Source organism: Cyanistes caeruleus, chromosome 5 (genome assembly GCF_971803275.1).
Source record: "Cyanistes caeruleus chromosome 5, bCyaCae1.hap1.1, whole genome shotgun sequence".
In the NCBI taxonomy this organism is placed as follows: Eukaryota; Metazoa; Chordata; class Aves; order Passeriformes; family Paridae; genus Cyanistes; species Cyanistes caeruleus.
In genome coordinates this window covers 18734237-18761865 of record NC_141705.1, presented here as the reverse complement: position 1 = coordinate 18761865, position 27629 = coordinate 18734237, and the positions used below count along the sequence as shown (strand labels likewise).

At 36.2% G+C, this 27629-nt stretch overlaps 1 protein-coding gene across 2 annotated transcripts in view; it reads right to left on the bottom strand.

Annotated features, from left to right (window-relative positions):
- The window catches only part of RBPJ (recombination signal binding protein for immunoglobulin kappa J region), a 58719-nt gene that overhangs the window by 16425 nt on the left and 14665 nt on the right, over window positions 1–27629 (bottom strand). For both annotated transcript variants that reach the window (XM_086890399.1, XM_086890398.1), the window contains exons 2-3: window positions 9616–9654; window positions 6268–6363 (exon numbers count right to left, since the gene is read on the bottom strand). In XM_086890399.1, the coding sequence (XP_086746525.1) occupies window positions 6268–6363; window positions 9616–9654 (135 nt within the window). The remainder of the gene's footprint in view (window positions 1–6267; window positions 6364–9615; window positions 9655–27629) is intronic.

Genomic DNA, 27629 nt, shown 5'->3' with positions numbered 1-27629 from the left:
GACAACTGCTGACTACCATTCCTAAATATTTAGAGTTTTGCCATAAGCAAGGAGGGAGTTGATTTCGTCCACACATAAATCTCTCCCCAGTTTTCAAACGGAATAGATAATTTTATATCTTCATGTGTAAAAAATATTGCCTAGTTTTCAGCAGCACTGACTGTCAGTCTAAATGCTACTTAGAACAATATGTAAAAAATTAAATTCAGCATTATATTACAATGCATTGGTATTGAAGTTTCTGCAAATTTTTAAAGCTCAAATCCTGAAAAGGTTTGGTTTTACTTAGTAAACAAGCTGCTGTGTTTTTATCATCATTTCACTGTGATTAAAGTGGAATGAGTACACCAAACTGTGAGATAGCTAAGGAGGCATGTAAGGGAGGGGAACATGAAAAAGTTTCTGATGATTTTATTTACTTGAATTTGGAGAGTACTGTTATAACTTGGCATTTCTACAACCCAACAATGACTCCTACCTTACAGGTGATGTTTTCTGTCTTTTTTTTTTTTTTTAAATTGGGCTTGAGACAACTGAATTCTGAGCAGGGGGAGCAGGCTCCATGCTGGGGCAGCAGCCAGTTGTGCTGCCCGCGGGCCGTCGCAGTCGTGGGCAGGAGCTGCCAGGGCAGGGGGTGAACTGAACTGTGGCCTCCGAGTCATGGAAAATGATCAGAGAACAAAATTATTCCGTTTCTGAAGTGTCTGTGGGAGTCCTGGGCAAGAAAGGTCAGTGCCAGTTGGACTTGATCTCAAAGGTCTTTTTCATCCTAAATGATTCTTATTTCTATTAAACACCATTAATGGTAGCTTCATAATGAAAATCCAGTGTAAAACTCCTATTTATCAGCATGATCACATTTATTTAACAGATATAAATTGTTTTTCTAAGTTACATAATTCTTAATAGATGCAACCAAAGTTCTGTTAATAATATCATAATTCAATACATATGTATTAAGAATTAGTATCATTAAATGCAAGTATTTGTAGTATTTTTGGTTAATGGACACAAATAATGTATGTTTTCTGTCAGAGAAACAAATCACCAAATTTTAAGTTTTACTGCAATTTAAAATGTCTTGGTGGTTATGAAAATGAAAAAAAATTTACTGCCTGCAGGCAAAAAACTCTTCGAACTTTCTTTCTTGGCTATAAATCTACAGTTGAAATTTTCCACTTACATTCATTCTATTACAACACAGAAAAGCAGGTGTTATATCAATATGTATCCAGCTGAAATATCTATGAATCTTTCAAAATTACCATGGTCATCAGCTATGAGCTATTCCTGATGAAGAAGTAATACACAGATTAAAGATTAGTGTCAACTTTCATTAACAGAGCAATACTTTGCTAAAAAAAAAACAAACAACCAAACAAAAGCAAAACAAAAAATAAAAAAAATCCCTCCTATTCCAAATAATATTACACCATAAAGCACATGACACATTTACCTTCTTTCCCTATGTACTCTTTTGTATTTATTAACTAGTAAGAACTAGTTAGAATACAAGAAAAAAAAAATCCCTACTTTTTTCATACCCTTACTCATTTCAGCTTTATTCTAAACCGAGTCCTTTGAACAACTACAGCCACTAGATGGCAATGAAGACCTGTAAGAAACAAGGTGTAACCCACTGATGAAAACAAACCACAATAATGAACACACTCTTAAAATTAGAATGCAGAGAAAAACCTTTGAAAACTTACTGAACAAAAAAAGAAAATTTTAAAGCTGATAAAATTTTAAGTTTGACTAAAACTACAAACATGAAGAGTCTGGACACTCATAACTTGAATGGGTTTTCCTTCTTATATATCTACCTCCTTCTCAGTCTTCAGGTATAGACAGCTACAGTCTTGGGTTTTTTAACTTTGTATTTACAGTTCTGCGAACTCATGTACAGAAGAAATGAGCTATGAATATTCTATCCAATACAGAAAAAGTGAACCAGGTTTGAAATTTGGAAACACTGTATTAAATCAGATAATCATCAAAGGAGAGAACAATATTCCTTCAGTCAATTCAAGCCAATCAAAACAGAGAAAGTGCGGTACTTCAAGTAGAGAAGCTACTCTAACTGAACTTGCCAGGAAGCAAGGGCTTAAAGGGAAATAAGATCCACTCATGTAATTTCTACCTAGTTCTGATGCACTCAGTGCTCTCCTCAAACCACAGGATTCTGTCATAAAGGTTTGCTTTTTCAAGTCATCCAAGTCATCCCTGTGTTCACCTTACAGAAGTCTTTGCCTTCAGGAGAATTCAGATGCTTCTGCTAGCTAGTTACTTTATATCCAGACTGACTTTAGAAGGGAAATTTCTCCTTTGTATCTGCTGGTCAATTCCAAATGTTTGTCAATTACCCACACTGTTCTGAGAATGAAACTGCTCAGCAATCTTTCTTTCTAGGAGATCAAAGAACTAACAGTTCAACTAAGGAACTCAATGTGACAACAAACAAATAAAAAAATCATTAGGTAATAAAATGCTAAGGACAAAGCAGTGAAGCCACAGGGTAAGCCCTAGGAAAATGCTCTCAATAAAGAATTTTATCCAGAGGACAGGCACACTCAGTTCAGCGGAAGGAAGGATTTGATCAGAAATTATAGAAGCTCCTACACTAACAGCTGTAAAACAAGATGCAGCTACAGCGTTCTCATGCTAATCAGCAGTGATCATGTTTAACTCTGAACAGTTAAATCAAAATACCCAGCTGGCTTGAAGTCTTTAGGTGAACTATGCTTTGGAATCCAAAACACTTCAGTCCTTTAAACTGCTGAATGGTCACACTGTTCAGACTTCGAAGAGAGAAGTCTCAGTGAATGGTAAATATGGAAAACAATACAAGAACTGTAAGCCAAAGACCCACACTTATGTCATCCAACAGGAAACATCAGGCATAGAGTCTTAAATTCAACTGAAGCCCAACCTGAGCTTCATACCTCCTGGTTTCTTTGTTCAGCTAAAAACCATTAATTTTGTGAAATGCAAGACTTGTATGAAGGGTCGACTCAAAAAAGTCAACTCCCTTCATTCCTGTTACTTAAAAGTATAGAAAACTTTCAAACTAACCTAGATAGTCTGCATCCATGCACCTGGAATAGTGTTATTGTAATGCCTATTTAAACCAGGCCACACAACATGAGATCTGCACCATCTACAGCAAGTTTTTAACAGAGTACTTTACCATCCAGTAACCCTCATCAAAACACTGAAAGATAGTTATTGTGCTAACCTTTTAATTATGATGCGTAAAGTTCGCTAATGGCAAGTATTTTCCACAACCTTGCAACAAGGAAGAGTTAAATAAAGACTGGAACTTGAAGTTTGTCTAGGTTTTTTTTTAAGTTCTATATTTACTTAAAAGAGATTTCAAATTTAAGAAATAATTCCTTTTGTAACTTGAATTTCTTCATTACAGAAATTATGCAAATTAAGTTATTTTTTTAAGGTCCAAAAGTTAACCAGATGGTATCTATGCCATAATGAAATCCCATGGAAAACTGGAAATTTGTCTATAAAAATGGGTATGAAACACGTTTCTTTCTATAACGATATATACAAGCAAACTTACTTCAGAAATAGTAGTGAATGTAAAAATGATGAAAACTTGACTGTCCAGTTGCATAAAGCAGCATTAAAACTTTACTAATTTTGCTTACACCAGAAATATGAAGAAACAAAGGCCACAGTCTGCTATAAATAAAGCAGAAACAATTTCAAAACTCAAGAAAAAAAGAAAAAGTAATATAATAATTCATCATTCCGTTTTACTAAGTACCTCAGGGCACATACGGATCCAAGGATTTAATAACTAGAACTTTCCTTTATTCTGATAATAACAGGACATCATTACTGATACTGACAGTCTGGGAACAGTATTAGAGACAGGCTACATGGTATGTTAAAGCTTAAGAAAAACTAAAATATTTAAACTGAAAAAATGAAACCTTAGTATGTATAGGACAAGAGGAAACAGGCAGAAACTGATGCATGGAAGTTCCACTTCTACACAAGGAAGAACTTTTTTACTGTGCAGGTGACCACACATGGAGCAGGCTGACCAGAGAGGTTGTGGAATCTCCCTCACTGGAGACATTCAAGAACCATCTGGATGCAATCCTGTGCCACATGCTCTAGGTTGGACCAGATGTTTCCCCCGTGGCCCCTTCCAACCTGATCTGGTGACTGATTCCACACTTTCATTTCATACCCATAGCACAACAGCAATTGTTTCAGCACCATACTAACTGATAACCAAAAACCAAGTATTTTCATTCCTGATCCTTTTCTATAAAGCTCTGAAGTTTTCTACACTCATTTAACATGCTTCTATTCTTAAACAGATAAATCTGATATAACCTGCAGGAACAAATGCAGCTGTGCTAAGATACTGAACTGCACCTCAAAAAGTGTGGTAAAAGAATGCCTAATTCCAGTTAGCAATTGTTTCAAGCAGTTTACCAAACATTACCACTGCTTAGGTAAGGTATGTGCCATGGTAAAGCACCAGGTAAAGTATACACAATATATTCAAGTCAACAGGATTTTACAGCAGTACTATGAAATGCACACAGGAGCTTTCAGAAACCACTACCAAATAACAATTTGAAGCTTTGCCCTTGATTCCTGAGAACACTTCTGTATGTTTTCCAAACAGCAATGGAACTTTCAATAATCAAAATTACATACTTTATCTTTTTATATTCTCCTTTCTTTTGATGCAATTTGATGCAGAATAATGATACACTGGACAGCTTTGCAAAATGTTCCTTATGAACTGCTCTGGCCTCAGGAGGACAAAGTTACACTGTTTAGAAAGTCACTTTCTTATCTGAAGGCACACCCCTCATTTTTGGGGAGTAACATACACTTTACTCATCTGCAGTGATGAGTTAATTATGCAAGCCTTGAACGACAATACCATGTGATCAGGTAACAATCAGAGGTTTCTATATTGTCATGATAAATCTTTCTGGCTCCTGAGTTTGCCACGAAGAGTTATAGTTATCCCTTACTGCTAGAACAGCCTGGCATTGCAACCCTTTTACATTTAAACATGGTAGGGAGCAAGAGGGCTGCACAGTTGTACAGCAAATACACTTGTTTGCTTTTCTGCCCTTTCTCCTTCACTAACTTCCCACTCAATTCACATCAAGAATTTTAGAAACATCCAAAAAGCACTTCGATTAAACAATTCCATGGACGTGCAGAACCTGGATGCTGCCCAAAAGAAATGACCTGAGAAAGACAAGTACTCAGGCACAGACTACTGAAAAACAGTTCAAAATATAGTCTGTATCTCTGATCCACATACATCGGAAAGTGTGACTCAGGTAACAACAAACTGAGAAATCTGCAGGCTTAATTATAACTTGTGTTTTCTAACAGTCTTATACATAAATCTCTAATCTCAAAGCTATAAAAACATAGTGATGCAACAAGACATATAATAGTGGTAAAAGGTTAAAATTTCAAAGCCGTTAATGTGCTGAATATGTGGTCTTTTTGTAGTGAACAAATATTAATAATACAAAAAATAACCAAATACTGCAGTATTCTAGTGAAATGTCAGGTGGAAGAGCATTGCTTACAAATGAAGAATCCTGTGTTACATTGTAAGAGGTCTACACACCCGCATATGACGGAGCATCCTATTTGCTTCTACTAGTCATGCAAAAAAAAATCACACAGAGAAGACTGCAGGAAAAGCACCTTTGCCTAAAAAGCACTTATTCCTGCAGATTCTGCCCCTTAGAAAAGTACCTATAATTGTAACATGTGCTGCATTGATTTTTGAAAGGGAATGTGTATCATAAATACAGTCATGATTGACCTATCATTCTTTTTAAACTTACTACAGATGTGATTCAGAAATTTATCTTAGGGAGGCTAGCAATTCCTCTTTCATATTAATGTGAAATTATTCAGGAAAAAACTCCTCTACAAGTATTCACTGCTGATCACCTAATTTATTCCAACATTAAAATGTAAAGTTTAAAATGAGAACAATTTCAGGCAATGGAAGAAGCTTTGCCCACAGATAGGGAACCACTTTGTAGAAACAGGCATCACTCCACTGAATGCTATAGGTTTGCAGCACTTGTTACATAATGAAGTGATTTAGGAGGAAGCATTTTATGTTTCTTCAGGCTACAGTGCAATCTGTGGAATTCTACAAAGTGCTGTGCACCCAACTACACACTATAGTCTCCTTAGCTCCCAGCTAAGGTAGAGAGACCTCAGTACAGCATTAAAAGTTACCTTTTTTCATTTCCATATGATTTCTGCGCAACTTTTGCATGGAGTATTAGCACTGTTTGGTCACCTCGCTCCTTCAGGTAATTTCGCATTGCTTCCCTAAAAATCAAAACATAACATAAGCTTTGAAAGTTCTTTTGGTTTTCCTTACAACAAACAGAAGATACCTTTAGGGAGAAAAAACCCAGGACCTGAAATACCAAAAAGGCCATTATTAACAGGGTCAATTTTTTGCTCACTGTTCAAGACAATTACATAGGAAAAAGAACTAACTACCCTGCACAAATCTAGCAATATGGGGTCTGTGATAATTTACAATTATTACATTTTCTAGGAAAAAAAAATTCTTGTGATGTAAAATCGTACCAATGCCAATAATTACACCATGTTTAAAGCACGTTTAATTAAGCACCATGCCACAAATTAGAGCATATTTTATTAGTTAAATATTTTCTTCATGACCAATTTATCTCATGATAATGACAAATTGTCTAAGCTTTTAACCAAATCAGTGCAATGTTTATATATACAAGTTTTCTTTTGGTTTTGAAAATACTAAGAAAAAAATAAATTCTTCAGCATATTGTTCCACTTAGTTTTCTAGAGAGATCGACTTCCTGCATACAATCAGGTAAAAAAAAAAAAAAAAAAAGTTTTAAAAAATGTTTTGTTGTTCATCATCACTGTAATTACAGATGTTATATAAAAGCTGTAATTACCTCAAACACACCAACAACAATTCCTTGAGAGAAGCAAGGGAAAAATAACAGCCAGTCACTCTTCTGTATAATAATCTAACTGTTCATTAAGCAGCATGCCAAATTCAACACCCTAGGGATCAGCTGTGCCGGAGTGCTGGCAGGAACCCCAGCTCCTGAAGGAGCTTTTGTGGGTTGAATGCCCACCAATGCACTCATCTTCAAAGTCATCTAGCAGAGAAATAAATTATAGATTTATCAGGAATTTATATGAAAAGATAAAACCCTATATAAGAAGGATTTTTTGTTTGGTTGTTTAGGTTTTTGTCTTTTTTTCTGTGAACTGCACCTACTATGGAATTCCCGTAGGACAGATCTAGAAAACCAAACATTTCTAGTGAAAAAAGTGATGGAAAACATCAAGCAGTATTTTATTGACTAGACCTTTTCCAAAAGAAATCCCCACACAGTTTCATAGAGAAAAGCAAGTAGATTGAGCCAGGATTGGGCTGGACAACCACAACTCAGCTTTGCTAATGATGTTCTGCAAATTCTTGTGTTTGTCATGCCTGCATGAAACATGATTAGTGAGCTGATTTCTGTGTAAATTGCAAGATATAAGCACAGAGAATAGACTTGAATTGCTGTTTTAAATTTGACTAACTTGATCTATTTACATTTGACATTGGTAAAACTGAACTTTATCCATGAAAATACAGCTGGAAGAACTGTTTCAAAGCCCGACTTACTACTTTACAGCCATTTTTTAAGAATATATTTTAAACCCTGAAACATAATTCGCTGTGAAATTATTATTATACATTTCATGATGATATATATTAGCTGCATTTAAGTTGTTTAAAAACTTCTGATCTGACAATTTGAACCCACAAACCCAGCAACCTGCACAGAAAACTGCTTGGTGCTATCTAATCTTTATTTAGCATTGTATGAGGAAGAAAATTTGTGTTTTCTACTGGTCTATTTCTAAAGTGGATTTGTACAGTTCAAGCTTTTGTGAGAACAAGTGATGTCTGCCTTCCAATCCCTCCCACTGATATCTTACTTGACATTTTTCATTATTCCATCCTAAAACTCTCCATGAAGGTAGTATTATTTTAGTTTACATCTAAAACCAACTAGTATAGTATGAACAGAACAGTGTTGTTCTGCTGGAGCTTGAATGATCACGAACAGATTATTAGTCAAACAAGGCAGCCTGTAAACAAAAAGCCCACAGCAAATTTCTGATAATTGAACTAAATGTTTTTAAGGGTTTACAGATACATTTCCATCATCACATAAACCAATCAATCTTAAAAATCTGGGTGACAGTTTTCCGTTTCAGCAGTTTAGTCTTCAGAGGAAAGTTAGGTTGCTTGTTTCCAACCTCTACCATCTCAGGAAATGTTTCCAAACTGCTGCTTTGAAGGATGGCTGGCACTTCTCAGATACCCACCCTGTATTGAGGAAAGAGCAACGAGCATACCTAGTAGCTAAAATCCTGCACACGAAATTTAGAGTAACTATAGTAAATAGAAAACTTAGAAGCTCCCACTGCATAGTCATTTCTTTTTTGGATATTTTTAAAATATAGAAGATACATTATATATATATATATAATTTTTATTTAAAAAAATATGAAGGAAGATAAGTTCTATGAGTAACTTCAGGGTTATAGTATAGGTGTTACTACTCCAGATGGAAATCAGCTCATTACTTAAAACACATGATCTTCATATACCCCTGATGACTGCAGGCCAACAAGAAACCTCCATGTTTGTTCACATACTTTTAAGTCAGTATGGATCAATTTTGCATTGAATTGAAGTTTAATGATGACAAGCTAACCTAAAATTTATCCAGAAATGCAGTGAGACGAATATTCACAACACAAAAATGTCAATGCCCCTCCATCATGTGCTAACATAACATTCTCAACAGAGGCTGTCAGGGTAACAAGGGACTTCCTCTATCACTACACAAAAATATAAAACAAGTGGCACATTCTTTTTTGCTTTCAAGCAAACAGTGGATTTTAAAGCCAGGAGCTAATTATAATCAGCACAGTTTGTAGCACAGAATAATAAATATTTGCACAGACTGTGTTAAAGCAGTTCAAAAAAAGAAGGTGTCTACTTAGCAGTTTCTGGTGTAAATACGTCCCAGGCAGGCCAGGAGCAAATGAAGCACTGTACTCCAGTCACTCTAAACACTTTGCAGAATGGATTGACTTGCTAGTTCTATTTCATAATCTTTCTGATTGTTTGGGGTTCACCAAAAATTGGCTAAGATCACTCCTTGACAGCACCGTGTTCAATTCTGGCAGTAAAAAGTGTTTCACTTTTACTCAAGAAACAAATCATCTCATTCCCAAGGATTTAAAAATAAGCAGGTCCACATACTAATGAATAATGTACAATAACAGATACATGAAGGTAACACCATTTCTAAAAATGCATTTTGAGTTCATATATGAAAAATAAGCCACTTTTAAAAGTTGTACTTCTGGATGCTAATTGTATATATAATTAAAAAGCTTTGATATTTAAAATTCTAGGGTCAACAACGAACAAATCTTTAACTTAATTTTTCTGAGAATGAAAATGGTAACTTCAAAAATTGTTAAATTCCGAGTTTCTTTAATGCTTACCTTGTGAGCCGTTTCGGTTGAGGTCGCTCTCCGAATTTCCTGAAAAAAGAAGTAGTTGCTAATTTGAAACAGAAGTGTTTAGTCATAATTTTACAGAAAGATACTACCCCAATTTCACAATTTTTGAAATTGTATTAGAATTTGATGTCTTTTCTTTATAATTTCCTAGATAAGATCATTAGTAAAGTATTAACTGCCTCCTTGCAACAGCTATTCCCACAACAGCAGAGGCTTTTTTTTTATTTGAACACTCGGTAACTTTCTTTGTTGAAGTCACATCTGCTCTCAGAATCACTTCTGAAAAGTTCACACATCATAAGAATGTAAAGAAGCAGAAGATCTTTGCCATACAATTGACCAGCAGTGCCATCAACAAGCAGTTACTGTAAACATACAGAAATTAACAGACATATATCTGTACTGACAGACCAGTGAAGGCTTTCTACCAGGACAATTTCTCAAAAATCTGTTTTTCCTTCATGACTTCTTACAAAAAGGATGACAACATTTACACATATGCCAGTACAGAATTACAGGAAAAATCTCTCCTATGGAATGCAGCCAAGCTTGATCCATAAATAGCCTGCAATACACTCAAAGTTTTTTCACCATAAAGTGGTTTGAGACAGCTGTACTTCTCTCAGTGCTTCAACACTGTTATTGAGAGAAAGAATATTTTTTACACTAGGCTAAGACTTTCCACGAAAGTCTTTATTTACATAAGACACCAAATTAACACATGGCAGATACATTTTCACTACCAAAAACATCCTCAGATTAAACCAAAATGCTAAAGTAAAAGATGTGAAAAAAGGAAGGCTGCACCCAGCAATGTACATCTGCTAATACTGGTGAGGAAGTGTAACCACAAGCTAAAATGATGACAAAGACAGGAGAAAAAACCCCCAAGAAACCCACAGCACAAAACCAAAACATAACAAAAAGACAGGCTTAGCTTATCACCTTTTTGCCTAAAAATAAATAGAGATGTAAGAGACGCTGCTTTTGCTGCCAGTGTTCATAAATATCTCTATGACTTGCCAAGTATATTTTGTAGGTGGGCATAGCTTTCCCTTTATGCTTCCTGGACAGGGAAAAGAACCCTTTCCTACTATTGTCCTACAAGAGTGCTGGAGGCTCCCTAGGACAAGAATTTGATCATTAAGTGATGTGACAAGAAATTCCCCTGTTCATGCAACGGGTCTACAGCAACTGGTGGTGGAATGATTTCATACATTCCAATTTAATTTCTGTAATCCTAGAAATGTACAATTATGTAATCATTATCATTTATATAGTTGAGCAAAATAACACTCTCCTGACAGGGCAGTGACAACATTCAGCCAATTGTAAAGTTATTTTGCAAGACTTGAGAAATAAGTCTTCTAAAATACTGGCAGTCCACATAGAGCGACTGAATAAATGACATGAAGCCAAATTTGCTTTTCAGCTTAAACAATGAAATAAAAATTTATTTTTCCAACCAGACATAAATTCCCTTCATGTTTTACTTAGTTGTTGTTAATATACAGTTCACTTATCTGGCTTTATTTTAATTTTAAATGAAACAATGGAACCAGATTCCTTGCTGCGAGATTTGTTCTCGTATATTTTAAATTTTGAGGTCTACTGGACACAAATTTGTATTTTTCTCTGTGGTATGCATCACTGCACTGACATACCTCTGATGCAGAAAAGGTAACTAGAAAACCCAAACAGCTTTGCAATTTGGCAGCAGGAAAGTTATATCCAAAGCCTTTCTGCTTTTAACACTTACCTTTTCAGGATCTGCCCAGTTACCTCTTGAGCACACTCTGTGCCTCTGATTTTCCCTGGGTAAGTGTGAGTAGGTGTGTATCCCAGCTCCCCCATCCAACTATCTGTGTAGCTGTTGTTCTCCCCTGAAGACCCATGATCATCCTACCTGACAGAGGGTTTGTGACTCTCTGACTAGACAACAGATTACCTTTAAGCAATACTCTACAAACAATATCCCTATAGATTAGCTCCCTGCTTTTGAGAAGAACTACTATATTTGTTTCAATCCCTCTGCACATTTCAATTCACCGCAAAAAAAACTTAAGATGTGCTTATCTTGGAGTGAAGAAGACATTATACACACAACACTTATTACTTGTACTGTGGCCCATAGATCCAATCCAAGATGAGGACCCTAATACACCAGAAACTGCATTTAACACAAAAAAACACATTCAGACAAAACCTCACACTGCCCTAAGGTAACATGTACCATTGACAAAACTCCTGAGTGCAGCAGATACATTCCCCTTGCACATACACTTAATTACCAAAAAGACTAATTAACAAGATCTACACAACACAGTTGTAATTACTGAAAAAAGTAAATTTCATCTTTTCCTTTAGTCAAATCCTGAACATAGAACACAGGAGAAAAGTACCAAAATCCCCATTCTTCAGAATCAGAGCTAAAGCACTGAGTCACTCTGGAGGTGTAGAGGGTTAAACTGATCTGACACTCAATGCAGTACCTCCTTAACTCATATATCAACTTTCCCCAGCCTCCTCCACACAAAATGAAGTTATTTATGTCACTGTAATCAACTTGTGAGCACATGTTCATATAAATGTGAATAAACCACATAAATGCTACCCTTAGCAACACAAACCTTTTGAAGAGATTATGTACATTGGGTACATCTTTTATTATTCTTTCAATATACATTAGAGAAAGGCAGAATTGGAGGAAATTGCATCTTGATATTAACTTTTAAGTCCCATTTTAACTGTTCCTAAATTAAAGCCGGGTTTTTTTCCTCAATAATGTTGTCTTGACAGAATACTGATGGTTATGTATCATAGCCATGGTGCAAAAGAACAGCCTTTTCCTGCATCATTACAAAATAATTTAAAATATCCCATAAATATTCACCTCCCTAGCTTAACAGCAATAGTTAAAAGAAGTTAGAATTCAAAAATTATTAAGAATGAAATAGGAAACTCAAACATCACCATGTCATGGTATTATTCTGCCACACCCTCACAATTCTGAAAACTTGCAGCAGTGGAAAAAAGTTATCTCAGAGTAATAAAAGTTAGCATGAAAGTCAGCATGAATAATCAATAGTTTTTGTATGGAATTGGCTAAGACTCCAGCCTTCAGTAAGAGTACAAGAAAAAAGTGACAAATAGATGCAAAGACCTAAGAGACCAACAAAAGACATGCAAAATGTGGAGACAGTTATTCTCTTCTGTGGAGATAGTTATTCTCTTCTGTCTCACAAACACAGGAATTGGGAAATATATCCAATACCAAAAATTTAATTTTAGAATATTTTTTCCTTGCTCTTCAAACAAAAAACTAAGTTGTGAAACATACTGCTAGAGAATATTGTAGAGGCTGAAAGCAAAGTGGCCTCAAAAGACTAAAAAGAAGTCTGATTTAGAACTTGAATAGATTCTATTAAGTACAATGACCTATTTTTTTACAACCTTGCTCTCAAGAAAACCAAAACTATGTTCCACCACCAGCAAAAAAAAATAGCATGAGTTAAAAAAACCCAAACCAATCTACATTTACCCTTATCATTTATATTCTTTCCTTACTCATCCATTACTGATGACCTGATGACTATCAGGCATGGATCACTCTCTATTCTCCTATGAGCCAGATATATTCCCAAGCAGTACTGCATCCAGGATGCCAGATTTTTAGTCACACTACAAAATTCAAATATACAAACAAGACACATTTATTTTTAAAAATGTAACACATGTATTTTTTTTAATGACTCATCTGGTTTACTTTTTCCATATGTTTGCAAACTTATCTAGAGATATATATTGACAATGTAACCTGAAGGACAGAAACTACCAACAACTACTACACAGAAGAAAAAACTAAGAATCTTTGTAAGTTTTCTGATATTAAGACAGATGAAAATGCAAGAAATACATATCTGTGGTTCTGTATTAAATGACATCCACTGCCAAAGCTGTGATGCTTGCTATTTCAAACTTTCATATTTCACTGGTACATTGAGAAATGAGCCAGTTCAGATATTAAAAGGTTACCTCTCAGATATGACAGAGACTGCAACACTTTTCTTGTGTAGATTTTCACTGTCTGGAACTTCCTTATATATTCAGTATTTCTATTTCTCCTTTCTTGCATCTTGAAAACATGCAGATTGATGAATAACACAAATGTACAGTAAAGGAAACTAAAAATGTATCATAATTGTATTCTTGAAGTGGTTATTATACAAGATAAATATATGCAATTTGAAGTCTTAATTACAGGTTATGTGTCATTATATCCGAATGCTCACCAAGTTCCTTTAATTTCCTGGGTCTTTTAAACTGTACTATCCAAGACTAAGTGCTCTTTCAGGTGTCCTGTACTGGGATTCTAGACATACAATCAAGCTGCTGTTTCATTCACATCAGTTCAAGCTATGTTAGTATATCCTAACACACTGTACTGGAAACATGAGTGAAAGCATTAGTCCCACCATAATCACTTGCTATTGGAGCAAGTTACACTTGTCCTAATAATTCTTTTCCCGATCCTGAGGTTTTGGTTTTTTCCAACCACCAGCTAGTAGTCTATTATTTCCTGTGTTTTGTCTTCTGAAGATTTGCATATATTAATTTCACTTCCACACTTTGCACTGTAGGCATAACTCTTTCTTCAACATCATGTCCCAGAACATTCTTTTCAAGTCCATACTTTTCATTAAGCAAGTTTGCCATTTAAAAATTCTTTTCCCCTTTTACAGAAATGTAAAGAAACATATTCTTTCTCCTTTTATCTTTTTACTGCCCTTCAAGTAAGTATGGAAGTTCACTCAAACTTTTAATATCATCAGGTTAGATAAACACATGGCACAATATATAGGATAAGTTTCAAATGTTTTCAGACAATACAAAATGTGAAACCCTATTTGGAATTCCTACCTCAGATACAGTATTTACTATAATTTTCTATGGCTGCAGGAATATGAATTTTCACTGTTTTCAGCATCTATCAGTAGTTGTATACCTTTACAAACATGCCAAAATTTTATTTTTTTGTTATATAGTCTTGTTTTCTGAACATAAATAATTTCGCTCAATTGTTTTTATTCAATGGTTCTTATGTGTCAGGTCAACTTAGGATGGAAAAATAAATAAATGAAAATTAACCAAAACAGTTCTGCCATTTGCAAGAAAAAGAATTACAAAAAAAATCACAACAAATATCACATGCTACCCTATCTTCAACTCTGACTGAAGATCTATGGTCACTGAACAGCTCTAGCATCCTCCTGCCTGGAATAGGAACTTCAAAATTTTTCCAATTTTTCCAGCCAAGAACATAATTTGAACAGCCCCCAGAAAGACCATTCACCTTTATGTACTGAGCACAGAAGCCTTAAAAAAATATTTCCACAACATGCAAATAGAGACAAACTTCAGCAATTAGGTACTGTATCTTCACTCAGCCTATGGACTGACACCATTTTTGGCATCTAGTCAGAACAGCATGGATCTTTCTGTAAATGGTCTCCAGAGAAGCAAAATGCAAAAGGGAGTTGTCAAATTTGACTACATCAGAAACAACAGCTGAGCAGAAAGCAAGCGTGCTGGAGAGGCTAACATGGGGGAGCAGCAGGAACAGTGTAGACTAGGAATGAGAAGACATGAGCTACAAACTAAGACTTGCTAAATGAAAAACATGTACCTGAGACCACCATGTGAAATGGGGCACCAGAAAAACCTTTGGCAAGGCAAAACATTCAACTCCAGAATATACAAAGCACAGTAAAAACACACTACAGTTACTGTTTTCTGTGTCAATTTTTTTTGTGACAGAAGTTTCCCTGGTGTCTTAAAAACTTGAATGCTGAAAATGAAAGTAAATACTTTCCTTACCCTGAAGAATACCAAAGCACCCAATCCAAAACCAGGCTTCCCAGAAAGCTGGTAGATGCCCCATCCTTGGAAACATCCATTGGACAGAGTTCTGAGCAACCTGATCTGACTGAAGACATCCTTGCTCGTTGCATGGTATTTGGACTCCATAACCTTTAGAGGTTCCTTTCAAAACAAATATCCATGTGTTGAGATCTCTATTTCCTTTCTGCCTACACAAGTATAAAGAGATCATGTGATGCTTTGTTGCCTGCAGGTAACTAAACCATCGAGGTGCATATTTCCCCCTCACCACCAGATGAGTGAAGAGAAAAACATGAATAAAGAGTAAAGAAATTTGTATATTGAGATAATATAATTGTTTATCATACAAAGCAGAAGTGGAAGTAGAGAAAAACAAAGTGATATGGGCTACTCACCACCACCCATGATCGACACCAAGCCACTTCCTAAGCAATAGCTGGATAACCTCTCTAAATTTCACTCCCCTCCAGTTTAATACTGAGCATGACATTATATGGCATGGAATAGCTCTTTAGTTTGTTTGGGTCACCTGCCTGGTTATATCCCTCCCATTATCTTGTACCCCTCAAACATTTTGGGGGTACAGACACCAGGCAGAGTGAGAAAGAAAGAAGGCCTTGATGCTGTGCAAACACTGTTCAGAAAGAGCTAATATCAGTGTGTTACCAACACTGTTTTGGTCACAAAGAACATGGCACCCTAACAGCTGCTACAAAGAAAATTAATTCTGTACCAGCCAGACCCAGTACAATGAGAAAAGAAAAATGGATGCTTTCTGCATGGGAAACGAATGCCAGATTTTAAAAAGGCACAGAGTGCCTGTTCATTGGAAAAATTTCACCCCCAAACACCTGACTGCCAGATCATTTCCAACTGGACCTACTCACTTGCTGATACTTTTGACTGCTGTAGCAAAGGCCTAACATAATTTCTGAACAGCAAATTCAATTCTTCATTAGTCCTGTTACATCAAAGTACATATCACAGTATGTACTGCAGAACATGTTAGAGGAACTCTTTAATAGACTACAATAATAATAATAATACCCGGAATGGATTTTGGAAAAATCCCCAGACAAGTGTCACAAAGAAACTGGCCTGGAAGGAACTTACTTCACACTGTTCAGTTTAATAGCTTCAGTTCCATCTCTCAGAGCATAAATGTCTCAATATTGTGATGAATAAGATATTGCATTCACTACTTTAAGGCAGTGTAAGAACCAGAGTATTAAACATAGAAATTAAATACAGAGTAGAGTGAATAAGGAAAGTTTTTACTTCCTCAGAGGGGATCCAAGGGAAACAATGCTTCAAAGAGGAGGAGTCTAATAAAATCCTCCAAATTTTTATATAGTCTTTGGAAACATCTCAAACTACATTATGCAATTCAGTAAGAAAGAACCCAAGAAAATCCAACTTCTGCTCTCCAACTATATGAAGTGACAATGAAATTTGGTGAAAGGCTCAAGTTGAGTCCCAACATATCTAAAAGCTATCAAATAGCTGATATTTAAATAGCCCACAATCCACTATGTGTGATAGGACTGGGGAAGGAGAAATACTGACATTTCAACTACTCTTAAGTGTATTTCAGCCAGGAGTGCAGCAGAACAAATTCCTGTCCTTCACTTAACTCCAGTTCTAAAATCACTGTCAACTGTCAGGTGAAACCTTCTCCTAGACCTCTTACAATGCCATGTAACTTGTGAATGAACAAGAAGAGTTTGTGACTCATCAGACAAAAGCCTTTTAAAGAAAGAAATTAAAATAAAGCAGTAATTTAGAGGTATTTTTTTAATCACTCTCCCTCAGCTTTAAAGTAACTGCTACGTATCTGGAAAGCTAGAAAGTCTGTCAAGTATTTTTTCAGCTCTTAGCACCAGATAACCAGACCCTTGTAAAAGGCTTTCTACCATGAGAAATGAAAATATTTCTTCAAAGAATAAATTTCAAGTTACTTTGTGATCTGTTACCACAAACTAACTATACCACAAGCTCACCAGTATGGGATCTCAAGGGTTTACTTGACCTACTGAGGTTATCTCAGACGCAGGAAAGTTAAATACTCAGATTTCCATTCAAAGTTTGAGGATCAATAGAAAAGTATTCCTTTTCAACCACTAACAGAGACATCATCTGAGAAAAGCTGAAAGAGATGGATTTAAGGAGCATGCTGGGACTTTCTCTTTTTCTTTTAATTGTCTATCCTCTGTCCATTTCCAGCTTCAACTTGCTTACCACGGACAAATTAGTGAAGAACTGAAGAAGCACTGAGGAAAGTTAGTATTTATGGACTTTGAACATGCTTGAAATTATCAAAGCCAACATATGCAACAGTGCCCATGTACACGACACACTAATTCTCAGGAGTGATCCCCGAATCTGGCATTTGCTAGAAACACTTCCTCTGGACTGAACAGCATACTACAACCTACATGGCAAAATGTAGCCACTCCACATCAGACTTGTTTTGGTTTTGTAGATTTCTACATTTAGGACAACATGTTATATCAATTGCAAAAGCAGAAGCAGGTGTACATTTTAAAACACAGGATATTCTGTTAATGTAGGTATCTTTTTCTGTGCACAGATTTCAGTGAAGACAAGATGTAAATACTGAAAGTATTTCTGTGCATTCACCTACACAACTATAGTTCATTACAAACACTTTAGAACACAACTCCCAAGGGAAATGACCTGTAACTAGAAAACATTTACCCATCTGTTGGTTTCACAGACCTAAAGAGAATTCCTGCATATTAAAAAAGGGGCCATTTATGATCCAGCATGAGCAGGCCTATAAAGACCACCACATGTCATACAGTGGTTGGATCCACATCACTTTAAACATGTTTCCTGTTGGAGATAACTGCTGGATTTCATTTATATAAGTGTATTTTATTCCACACTGATATTCTTTATTTTTAAATTAATCTGAAAATACCATACTATTATGATATGTCAATGCAAAAAATGCAGAGTTCAAAAAAGTGATGATCTACAGGTTTTACACAAGATTAAAAAGTCAAAACACCTCAAGGACACAATTTCTAAGAGATTAATGTGAAAGACATATAATTGCATATAAGAAGTCAAAATGGAAGTAAACACAAGCAATTACCTATGTTCAAACAGAACATTTTACACTGATTTTCTCCATGGATGAAGATATTAAATAAATGAACCATATCAGTGGCTACAACAAAACCTTCAGAAGGAAAATTTTATCTTCTCCAAAACAAAAACAGGTTTGATATACACAAGTCCGATTATGGGAAACAGAAACAGTTGTATTACCAGTAACATTCAGTACTAAACAACCTCCACATTGGAAACACAAACTAAAGAACTAAAATAAACAAGCTGATATTGTCAAAAGAAATGACAGAGGAAGAAGTAATTCTTACCCACTCTATACTCCACAGCCTACAATTCCACACACCTTCATTCTTCATAAAGTTTTGAGCAGACCAGCACTTCTCAGGAAACTCCCCCTCCATGTCCCACAGGTTTTTTTTGGGTTTTGCCCTCCACTAATTTTTGTTGGTTGTTGTAACTTAATGACATACAGTCTAATGTGACCCAGTATACCTTGTGTTCCTAACTATCTGCATAGCCTCATAGAGTGAAGAGTCTTTAAATCCTTAGACTACTCACACCCTATATACTCTGTTGCCTTGTTCCTCTATAATATCACACAGCTGAGGTACAGAAACTGCTGAAGAAATGACACCTATCTCCCCCTGTTGCTCCCTCCAGACACAATTATGTCCATAAGCATGATCCTCCTGAGGCTGATGAAGTCAACAAACTGACTGACAGCTTCCAGCTCACCCATCACAGGCTGGTTCATCCTGAACACACACAGTAAGAGTCACATGCAGTCATCAACTCACTCTCACTTTTGCCTGCCAGCAGTACTTTGGCCCTGATTCTCATTAGGGTGTCTACTGCAACAAATATTGCTATAAAGACTTTGTCCTGAAGGTTCAAGTTGAAATAAAAGCTAACCCATTTTTAAGAAGAAATACAGTTTTCATATTCACATACAAAGAAACAGTCTCAGCCAAATTTCTTTGAAACACTACACAAGGTACCCTCTTTCTTATCTAGCCTAAAAAAAAAAGGAAATAAAATTAATTAAAATCACACCAATGAAGAATGTCTAACAGACATGAACAATGGATTTTTACTGCTCCTAAAGTGCCTTTCTCTTCTGTAAAGAGTGAATGATGGGTGGTCCAACTGCACTGTGACTCTTTGGAAGCAGGGGGCACAGCAGCCCCTGAAATCACAAAACCAGAAAGTTTTTGATCAATACACAAAACATTCCCCCTCTTCAACAACAACAACAAAAAAAAAGACCCACCTGCTCCAGGGTGAATGCCACCAACCATGCACTATCACATCTTTGTACTGCATGATTCTGTACTGTCCCCGACTATACTTAAAGCATTTAAGTCTTCCAACACAGGGTGCATGTTATATGCTTGAAACAAGTCTTCCACTCTACAGCACTGTACACACTTTTGGCACTGTATCAAATAATACTGACAAAAATACAATAGAAAAAGCTCTGCTTCGCTTAGTCACGCCCTCTTACTGCAAGTCACTGGTTCAATTAGAAACTCCCTCTCCCTTTTCTGACCTGCTTTTATCCTCCCACACTGCTTTCATTATTGTCCTCTCTTTTCCAATCCCCATAAAATCACAGAACCACAGCTGCAATTTAAATAAAGCTTGCACTGTATCAGTAAGCAGGCTCACTTTTAAACAACTTACAGAAAGTAAACAAATTTGCTTCTCTACAGCAGTCTACCTAGATTTGGAAAAAACTCCAGGCAGTAACCACTATACAGTATAGTACTATACTATATGACTCTAAAATCAAAGGTCTTGTCCAAGCATAACAGAATTTTAATCAAGCACTCAAACAACTCTGCCACACTAAATGAGGCAAGGAAGTCAGTAGTGACAGCTTGTTTAATGAGGAAGTGCCTAAACATACACCTGGAGATGTGTTTTCCCTGCTTTTACTTTTAGCTGTAGGTACCTGCAGCAAGCAGCTAGTAATCCAAAGATCTCAGGTATACTAAAGAACTTGGATACTATCAACTTAAAAGGATAAAGCCATTAAAATGTTGGAGTGGTACAGAATGTAAGAAACATAGGAAAACATTACTCAAATTTACCATGATTCCTTTATATTCACATGCTATTATTTGTTTTTTATTAATTGCCTAATAACATTGGCTCAAATATTTAGTGGAAACTGCAGACTTGGACACATGTACCTTAGCAACTGAACAAGTTATTCGCTTGAAAAATCAGCATGCCAACAGAATCTCAGTCCCTAAAGCACAGTATAATTTGGCTCAGCTATTTTAGCTGCATAGGGAATATGCTCATTAGTTTTATCTTCATCCATTCAAACCAAAAGAGAGTGGATACTTGGAAAAAGGAAAACACCTGCACACAGTTCACAAAATTGACTATTAAAGTAACAGTGATACATAAAATCAGTTTGGAGCATGATTCTACACAAAATATCCCCCAGTCACAGCTTTCATTGACAATGACTTTGCTCAGCTTATGATTATTAGAACTCTTCTTGTCCATCTGACACAGCAAATTTTCCTCAGGATCTCACCTGGCACATCACCTTTGAATACATACTTGACAAACAAACTTGACTTTTATTTCCTAAGAAAGTGATTATATATCCCCTACTAAACCATAATTCAAGTATCAGCAAGTCCTTAAAAAACAAGCAGTCCTTAAAAAAAAAAAAACCTTTTAAAAAATGAAACTTCTAAATATGGTAAGAACAGAGGTATTGAGTACCAAACCAGTGCTTTTTAGAATTACTAGTGGCCCATAACTGCAAATAAGATTTAGTTTGAAGAATTTTTTTTTTAGAAGCATGAGGGAAAAATTACTAAATGTACTGATTTTTATCTCTGTTGCCCAATTACTTGAAAAGTCACAAATTAGATATAAGAGGAGACTTTTAAAACCACTTTCCTGCAAATATAGGAACCCAGCACTATAGTACAGTACCTAAGGATTTGTTCAACCTTCATTTCAGTAACTGAATGTCTGCAGTGTTCGAAGAACAGTTTCTGCTCTGTAAATATAATTTCCATCCTTAACTGGACAATAAGCACTGATATTCTGTGCAGAAGATAACTTTAAAAAAAGTGAAAAAGGAGGACAAAAAGTTAAGGTTCATGGTTTTCTTTGAATCACCACCATTCACTGTAGTACCAAAAACATGTAACAGAAGGAGAAATTGTGAATGATTTTATATGGAAGTGGTAAAGAACCATACTGAATTTGCAAAGGCAAAAGATTCTCAAAAAGCCAGACTAGCCTAACTAATCATAAAGGCAAATATGTGTCTCTTTGGAACACCCCTTTAAGAGATGACAGGTTCTTGACAGGGCCAGTCATTGGTCAGCTTTAAAATCTCTAACCACTGCTCTAATAAAGCAATACAATAATCACTCTTCCATGTCCTTTTCCTTACCCTATACTCTCATAAACAAAGGAGCTTTATTGCTACAGCAACTGCTTCCTACTAGCAGAAAAACAAGGCGAATGGCCTAATCTGTCTCTAAGGGGCTTACTGTCCCTGCTCCAAGCTCCTCAACTCACTTCCCCTGTACCACCTGCAGTGCTCAGACCTTCAAAAGGAGCTAACTCATTCCATCAATCTGGTACATCAGTAATACATGGGGAAGCAGGGACAGAAACCCGTCATGTTGGTTGCAGAAACATGTTTGCTCACCTCAGCAAACTCAACTTCAATAGAAGCCAAAAAAAGATTACAGGAGCAGCTAAGCAAGCCTGTAACTCTAATGGGAAAGAACTATAATGCAAGAAAACAGAGGAAACTCAGTACAGAAAATTACTTGCAAAATGCAAGTCTTAAGGAAAATTGAAAGATCTTACCAAGAGACTAACATCCTTAGTTGAAGCTTAGCTTAGGATACCTATAAGACTCTCACCCCAAGTGCAGTCAGAACTTAATGCAAAGTGACAGCTAAGTAAAGTGACATCTCCAAGGTTTAAGCAGACCAACTTTGACAAGTCTTGCTGTGACAGTTTAAGTCACCACCATCTCATATGCCTTTCCCACCTCTCTCTGCTAGGTCAGGGCAAGCAAACGTGCCTGTATCCCAGCTGCTCCAGTTCACAGTTGCACTGTGGCTTCAGAGGCAGCTGAGCTGATTTGTCACTGCCAAACAGGTCTTGCCTGCCAGCTTCCCCCAGCTGCACTGACCTACCATCAAACACCAAATTCCAGCACTTGTCAGACCTTACCACAGATAAATTCAAATCAGTAACTCAGAAAAAAGACCTATCTTTTTGGGGAGGCCAGAGATGTAAAGGAAAGGGGACTTCATTGATTGAATCACCATACCAGTGAATGCCAGCACCACCTCAGTGCAATCAACAGGTACACTCAGGAGAACGTGACCACCTACTTCAGCAGCAGGACACTGTTAGAAACCTGTGTACCCCTACTTCCAAATTAGACTCCCTTAATGTTATTGTAAATAATGTTAATGACAATAACAGTAATAGCAAAAATCCAACAAAAAACAGTTCACATACTCCCTTAATTAGTCTTGTTTTAGGAACCGTAAGCTCTGACCTAGCCCTCCAAAGGAAGTTTCAAGAGCCAGTTTTAAACATCTTTACTGTATTTTCACACTTCTAAAAAACACCACTAAGAAACGGGGACAATTCCCTACCATCTCCCTCCTCCGGCAACTCAGTCACTTTCAGGCAATGTTTTTTATACAATATAATTTTTATTTTTTTTTTTACACAACATTATTACAGTACAAATCCTCTCCTTTCATTCCCTTTCTTTCTCCAGCTTCTATACTGTGAGCCTTCAAAATGCAATATGAAAGCAGCTCCTTATATTCAATAAAAGTAAACTGCTAGAGTTCTATAAGCTTATTTCACTGAGCTATGTCTCACCCACTGATCCTAGACTTGTAAAACAATTCAAAAACTGTATCAGTTTGCAAGTAGAAAATAGGTTATCAGCAACTAAGCAGGTTGCCATGCAAACAGTAATTTCCAAATTGGTAAATAAAATTTATCTCCTCAGTAGATTAAACTGATGACACAAAACCTGTGCATACGTATACCTTTTAACAAAGCTGTATTTGGCACCAACCTGTGTTACAAAATTATAGGGTTTCCTAGATATCAGATGTTTTCTTGCATCACCCAGGAATTACATGGTTACACTAACATTAACTGGGCGCAGTTGCAAAATGAGCTGTCAGTATCCTAGAATTAGTCAAACTCAAGTGTATTGTTTCGTAATTAAGCTTATGAATACATCATCCCATGAATATAAAAACAGCAGCAATAAACACATCCCAGAAACTAATGTGAATGAGAAGGCTCTTTTTCAACTTTCTAGGATAACTAAATCAGTTGTAGGCCATTCTCCAGTGTTAGGCTTTCTCCCTGTGATTGTGCTGAAGGTCTCTAACTGGGAAGCATTTAGTACAAGCAAATTATTCTTAAACCTCTAGTCACATAACCTGCATAGACAGCAAAATTAGGTAATAGTCCATTTACAGTTCACAAACCTGTGTTTTAAGAAAAACAGATGTTTTAAAAGATTTGACAGTTTTGGACTTTTTGTCGTTGTTGTTGAATTAATTTACAGCTAAATTCAAAGTTTTTAAGATACTAAATTACACTGCAACTACAGCCCCTATAATAATTAATAGAGCATTCTGATAGAGGACAGACAGGAGGTCATATTCCCATTTAAAAAAAACTTGACTTGAAGGAGAAAAACAAAAATAGGGTAAGTACAGCAAAAACTCTATTTCTGTTTAAAATTTATAAGCTAGAAGCTACTTCTAAGTATTGCCACTTATAATTGTAAAACTAAAATATTTAGAAATAAATTGCTAGAGAAACATAATCTCCACAATGCTTACCATCAAATATGATCATACTTTTAACAACTGTTATAGTAACTGGGTCAATGATCCCTGTAGAAGATAGTTAAACAGACACTCCAATAATAAACTTTTACTCCTCCTTATCACAGTACATTTACAATAACCATATGAAAAGATTAGATTACATGGCTGGAATGTCAGCAAGCTAACACCTTATCATAGGGGTTTTTTTGTGTTATAGTATTACAGTTCTCTTACACAGTCACACATGCTCCTATTGTGCCCTAACAGCTTTTATGCAGCATTTTTCATAAGAAAAAAAATCTGAAAAGCACAAATGCAAAGCAGTTATTATTGTCCATTTTTTTAAATGGAAATTGTGTGAATCATACTTAATTCAAGGAGGCTTGCTTTTCAGGTTTGTCAAGTTTAAACTCCACACAAATGCAAATTACTGGTAAAACTTCTCCTTGCATCTTAATGAGGTAGACTATAAACCATGAAGCCAGTTTGAAAACAAGAATGTTTTTTTGAGACAAACTTAAGTTAGGTATTCTAAGTATTTAAGGAACTATTATTTTTTTTAAAAAAATTTACCCAACAGCACTTAACTTCTGCATAATCTTGAACCTGTGACTGCTACCACACGACTTTCCCAGAATAACGCCTGTGCTGGCAATTTTTTTGCAAGGATTTTACAGCATGAAAAGCGTGCCTAAGCAGTGTTGCGAAGGCTCCCAACTGCTGAGCTCTGAGCCCAACCTCTTTTCAAAACACTGTCTCATCCTTCCAAGTACATTCAGGCCAGAAGGGAATGTAAATTGTCAGAAGTGTCTTAAAGCAGTGAACAACCAAATTCGTCATTTCAGTTAGCAGCTACCAACCCTGTTAAGCATACTTTGACCAGCTAAAAATGATTACCAGCACAGGATTACCAAGTACGTAATCTAGAGAGATCTCTAGAGATCTCCTTCCTGAAATTTCTGGTCATTGCTGCCTCAAACTGGGCAGACTGAACTCTCCAAACCAGAAGAAAAATTGACAAAAGCAATCATTAAAGTTCAACAATCACATAGATAACCTGAATGATGGAATGAAAATATACAGATAGCTACACAGCCAAGATAAATGAAGGAAAAAAGTCTCACCCAAAAGAAAGTCAAGGGATAACCTATATTAGAAGTTGCCACTTAGAATTCACTGTTTTAGAGAAATAGTATATTTTCTTCAATGCATTAATGCATTCTGGAAAATATGGCACACTCTGTCCACAGGGCAGGCTTAGTACTGTATTAGTACAATTAATAAATGTAATAGCCATTCTTGCAATAACTTAGGTGCCCATAAATCAGTATTAACTAAGTCTAAAAAGAAGAAAAAAGCTTTTAAAGAAATTAAGTTGCTATGGGTTTTCTGAAAACTGGAAGCTGGACAGACATTTCCAAAGTCATTGAAAAAGACAAAGCAGAATTTGGCAATTACTGTTTCACAGCTGATCACTTTGCATGTGCCACTTGGCTAGACAGTAAGCTTATGCCTTAGATCCATTAAAAACTACACTTTGCCCAAAAGGGATGAAGGAGTTCATGGTACTGTCCCATAAACTTTCCTCACCATACAAAGCACAAATGTGCAAGACAGAGAAGTTCTTTAGTCCTACCATTTATAGAACAATTTAAGACACTAAAAACTCACAAACCAGTTAGATGACAAGAGAACATACACAAAACACAGTATAAACAAATGAAGAAAATTCAGAATATGAGTTTTGAACTGCTTAAATTACTTTATATGGTTGTGGGAAAGATTAAATACCAAGAAGACAGCATTCATATTGAATGTAGTATGTTATCTACATACTGCTCACCTAGGCATACGAAATAGAGAAATCATTTGCTCTATAGTCAGATTGTAAACAGAGGGTCTCCAGAATTTCTAGTGACAGTAACACATTATGAAATGCAACTTAACTGTTGAGTTACACACAATTTTAGGTCCCCTGACTTAAGTGGATTTTTAAACTAAAAAAGCCCATGAGTTGCATACTGAATTTATTTGTAACTATAAACCTCTTGGAACAGGTATCAAAGTTATGTTATATTTACTAGCCTGAAAAAAGCCTAATAAAACATTCTGGCAAGTTAAAGATAAACACCAGAAAAGTGTAGCACTGTGTAAATTTTTTTTTATTTCCCCAGTGGTTCACAGGTTGTTGTAATAATTTGGTGTGCCAAGTTAGCTACCATATTTCCTATGACAGTGTCTAGCTTTTTAGATAGATGGCATTGCTATGGGGCAAAGGAAGGACTGCTGAACTAGTTGTATGACAAGAAAGGTAGTGGGAGAAGTGAAACGTGAGCGACAGGTTTGGAAGCTTGAGGTATTTTTCACTTCTGTTTTTTTATTTTTCCATAAACACAGGAAACTCCCTTGGGGGGGAAGAACAACTTCCCTACAGCTAAATAAAAGAACATTTGTAAAACAGAGAAGCCACTCAATGTTTCCGTACCCCAATAAATAAAACATAAAGAATCAGACAAAAACTTGTACACTGAGATAACAAAATCTGCTTCTCCCACCTCCAAAATCTCTTCAATGTCTTTGCAGCAGCAGAAAATTCAAGAGACAACTGCCACCACACACATATATATCATTATCTACCTTCAGAGAGTTCATTCTGTTTCCCAGCCCCAGACCAGCATCCACCCGTTCCTCTCCATTCCCTTCTGCTATTACAAAGTGAGGCAGAGAGGAGGAAGGATAGAGTTAAGACAATCCACAGAGGGGTGCAGGGCCTTCTGCTCCCACTGTTAGTGGATGCATGGGTTATTCTTATCCAGGCCAAGGTTCCAGCAATCCATTTCTCCATTTCCAGCAGTAGGATTAATGGATAGCTGAAGAAGAGTAAGAACCACACAAGCCTAATACCTCTCCTGAACATTCTCCCATCTGTGACTACTTTCAGTTCAGTGCAAGGAAATCCCAAGGCAACTACACATCATCAATATGACCAGCCTCAAAGAGTCATCCCACTCCAGAATTAAAATTTAGTTTTAACAGATCAGTAAACCGAGGTTCATACAGGATTGACACTTGCAAAGCCTGCAAATCACACAGCTCAGCAGCCACAGGCCCTCACTGCTGACCAAA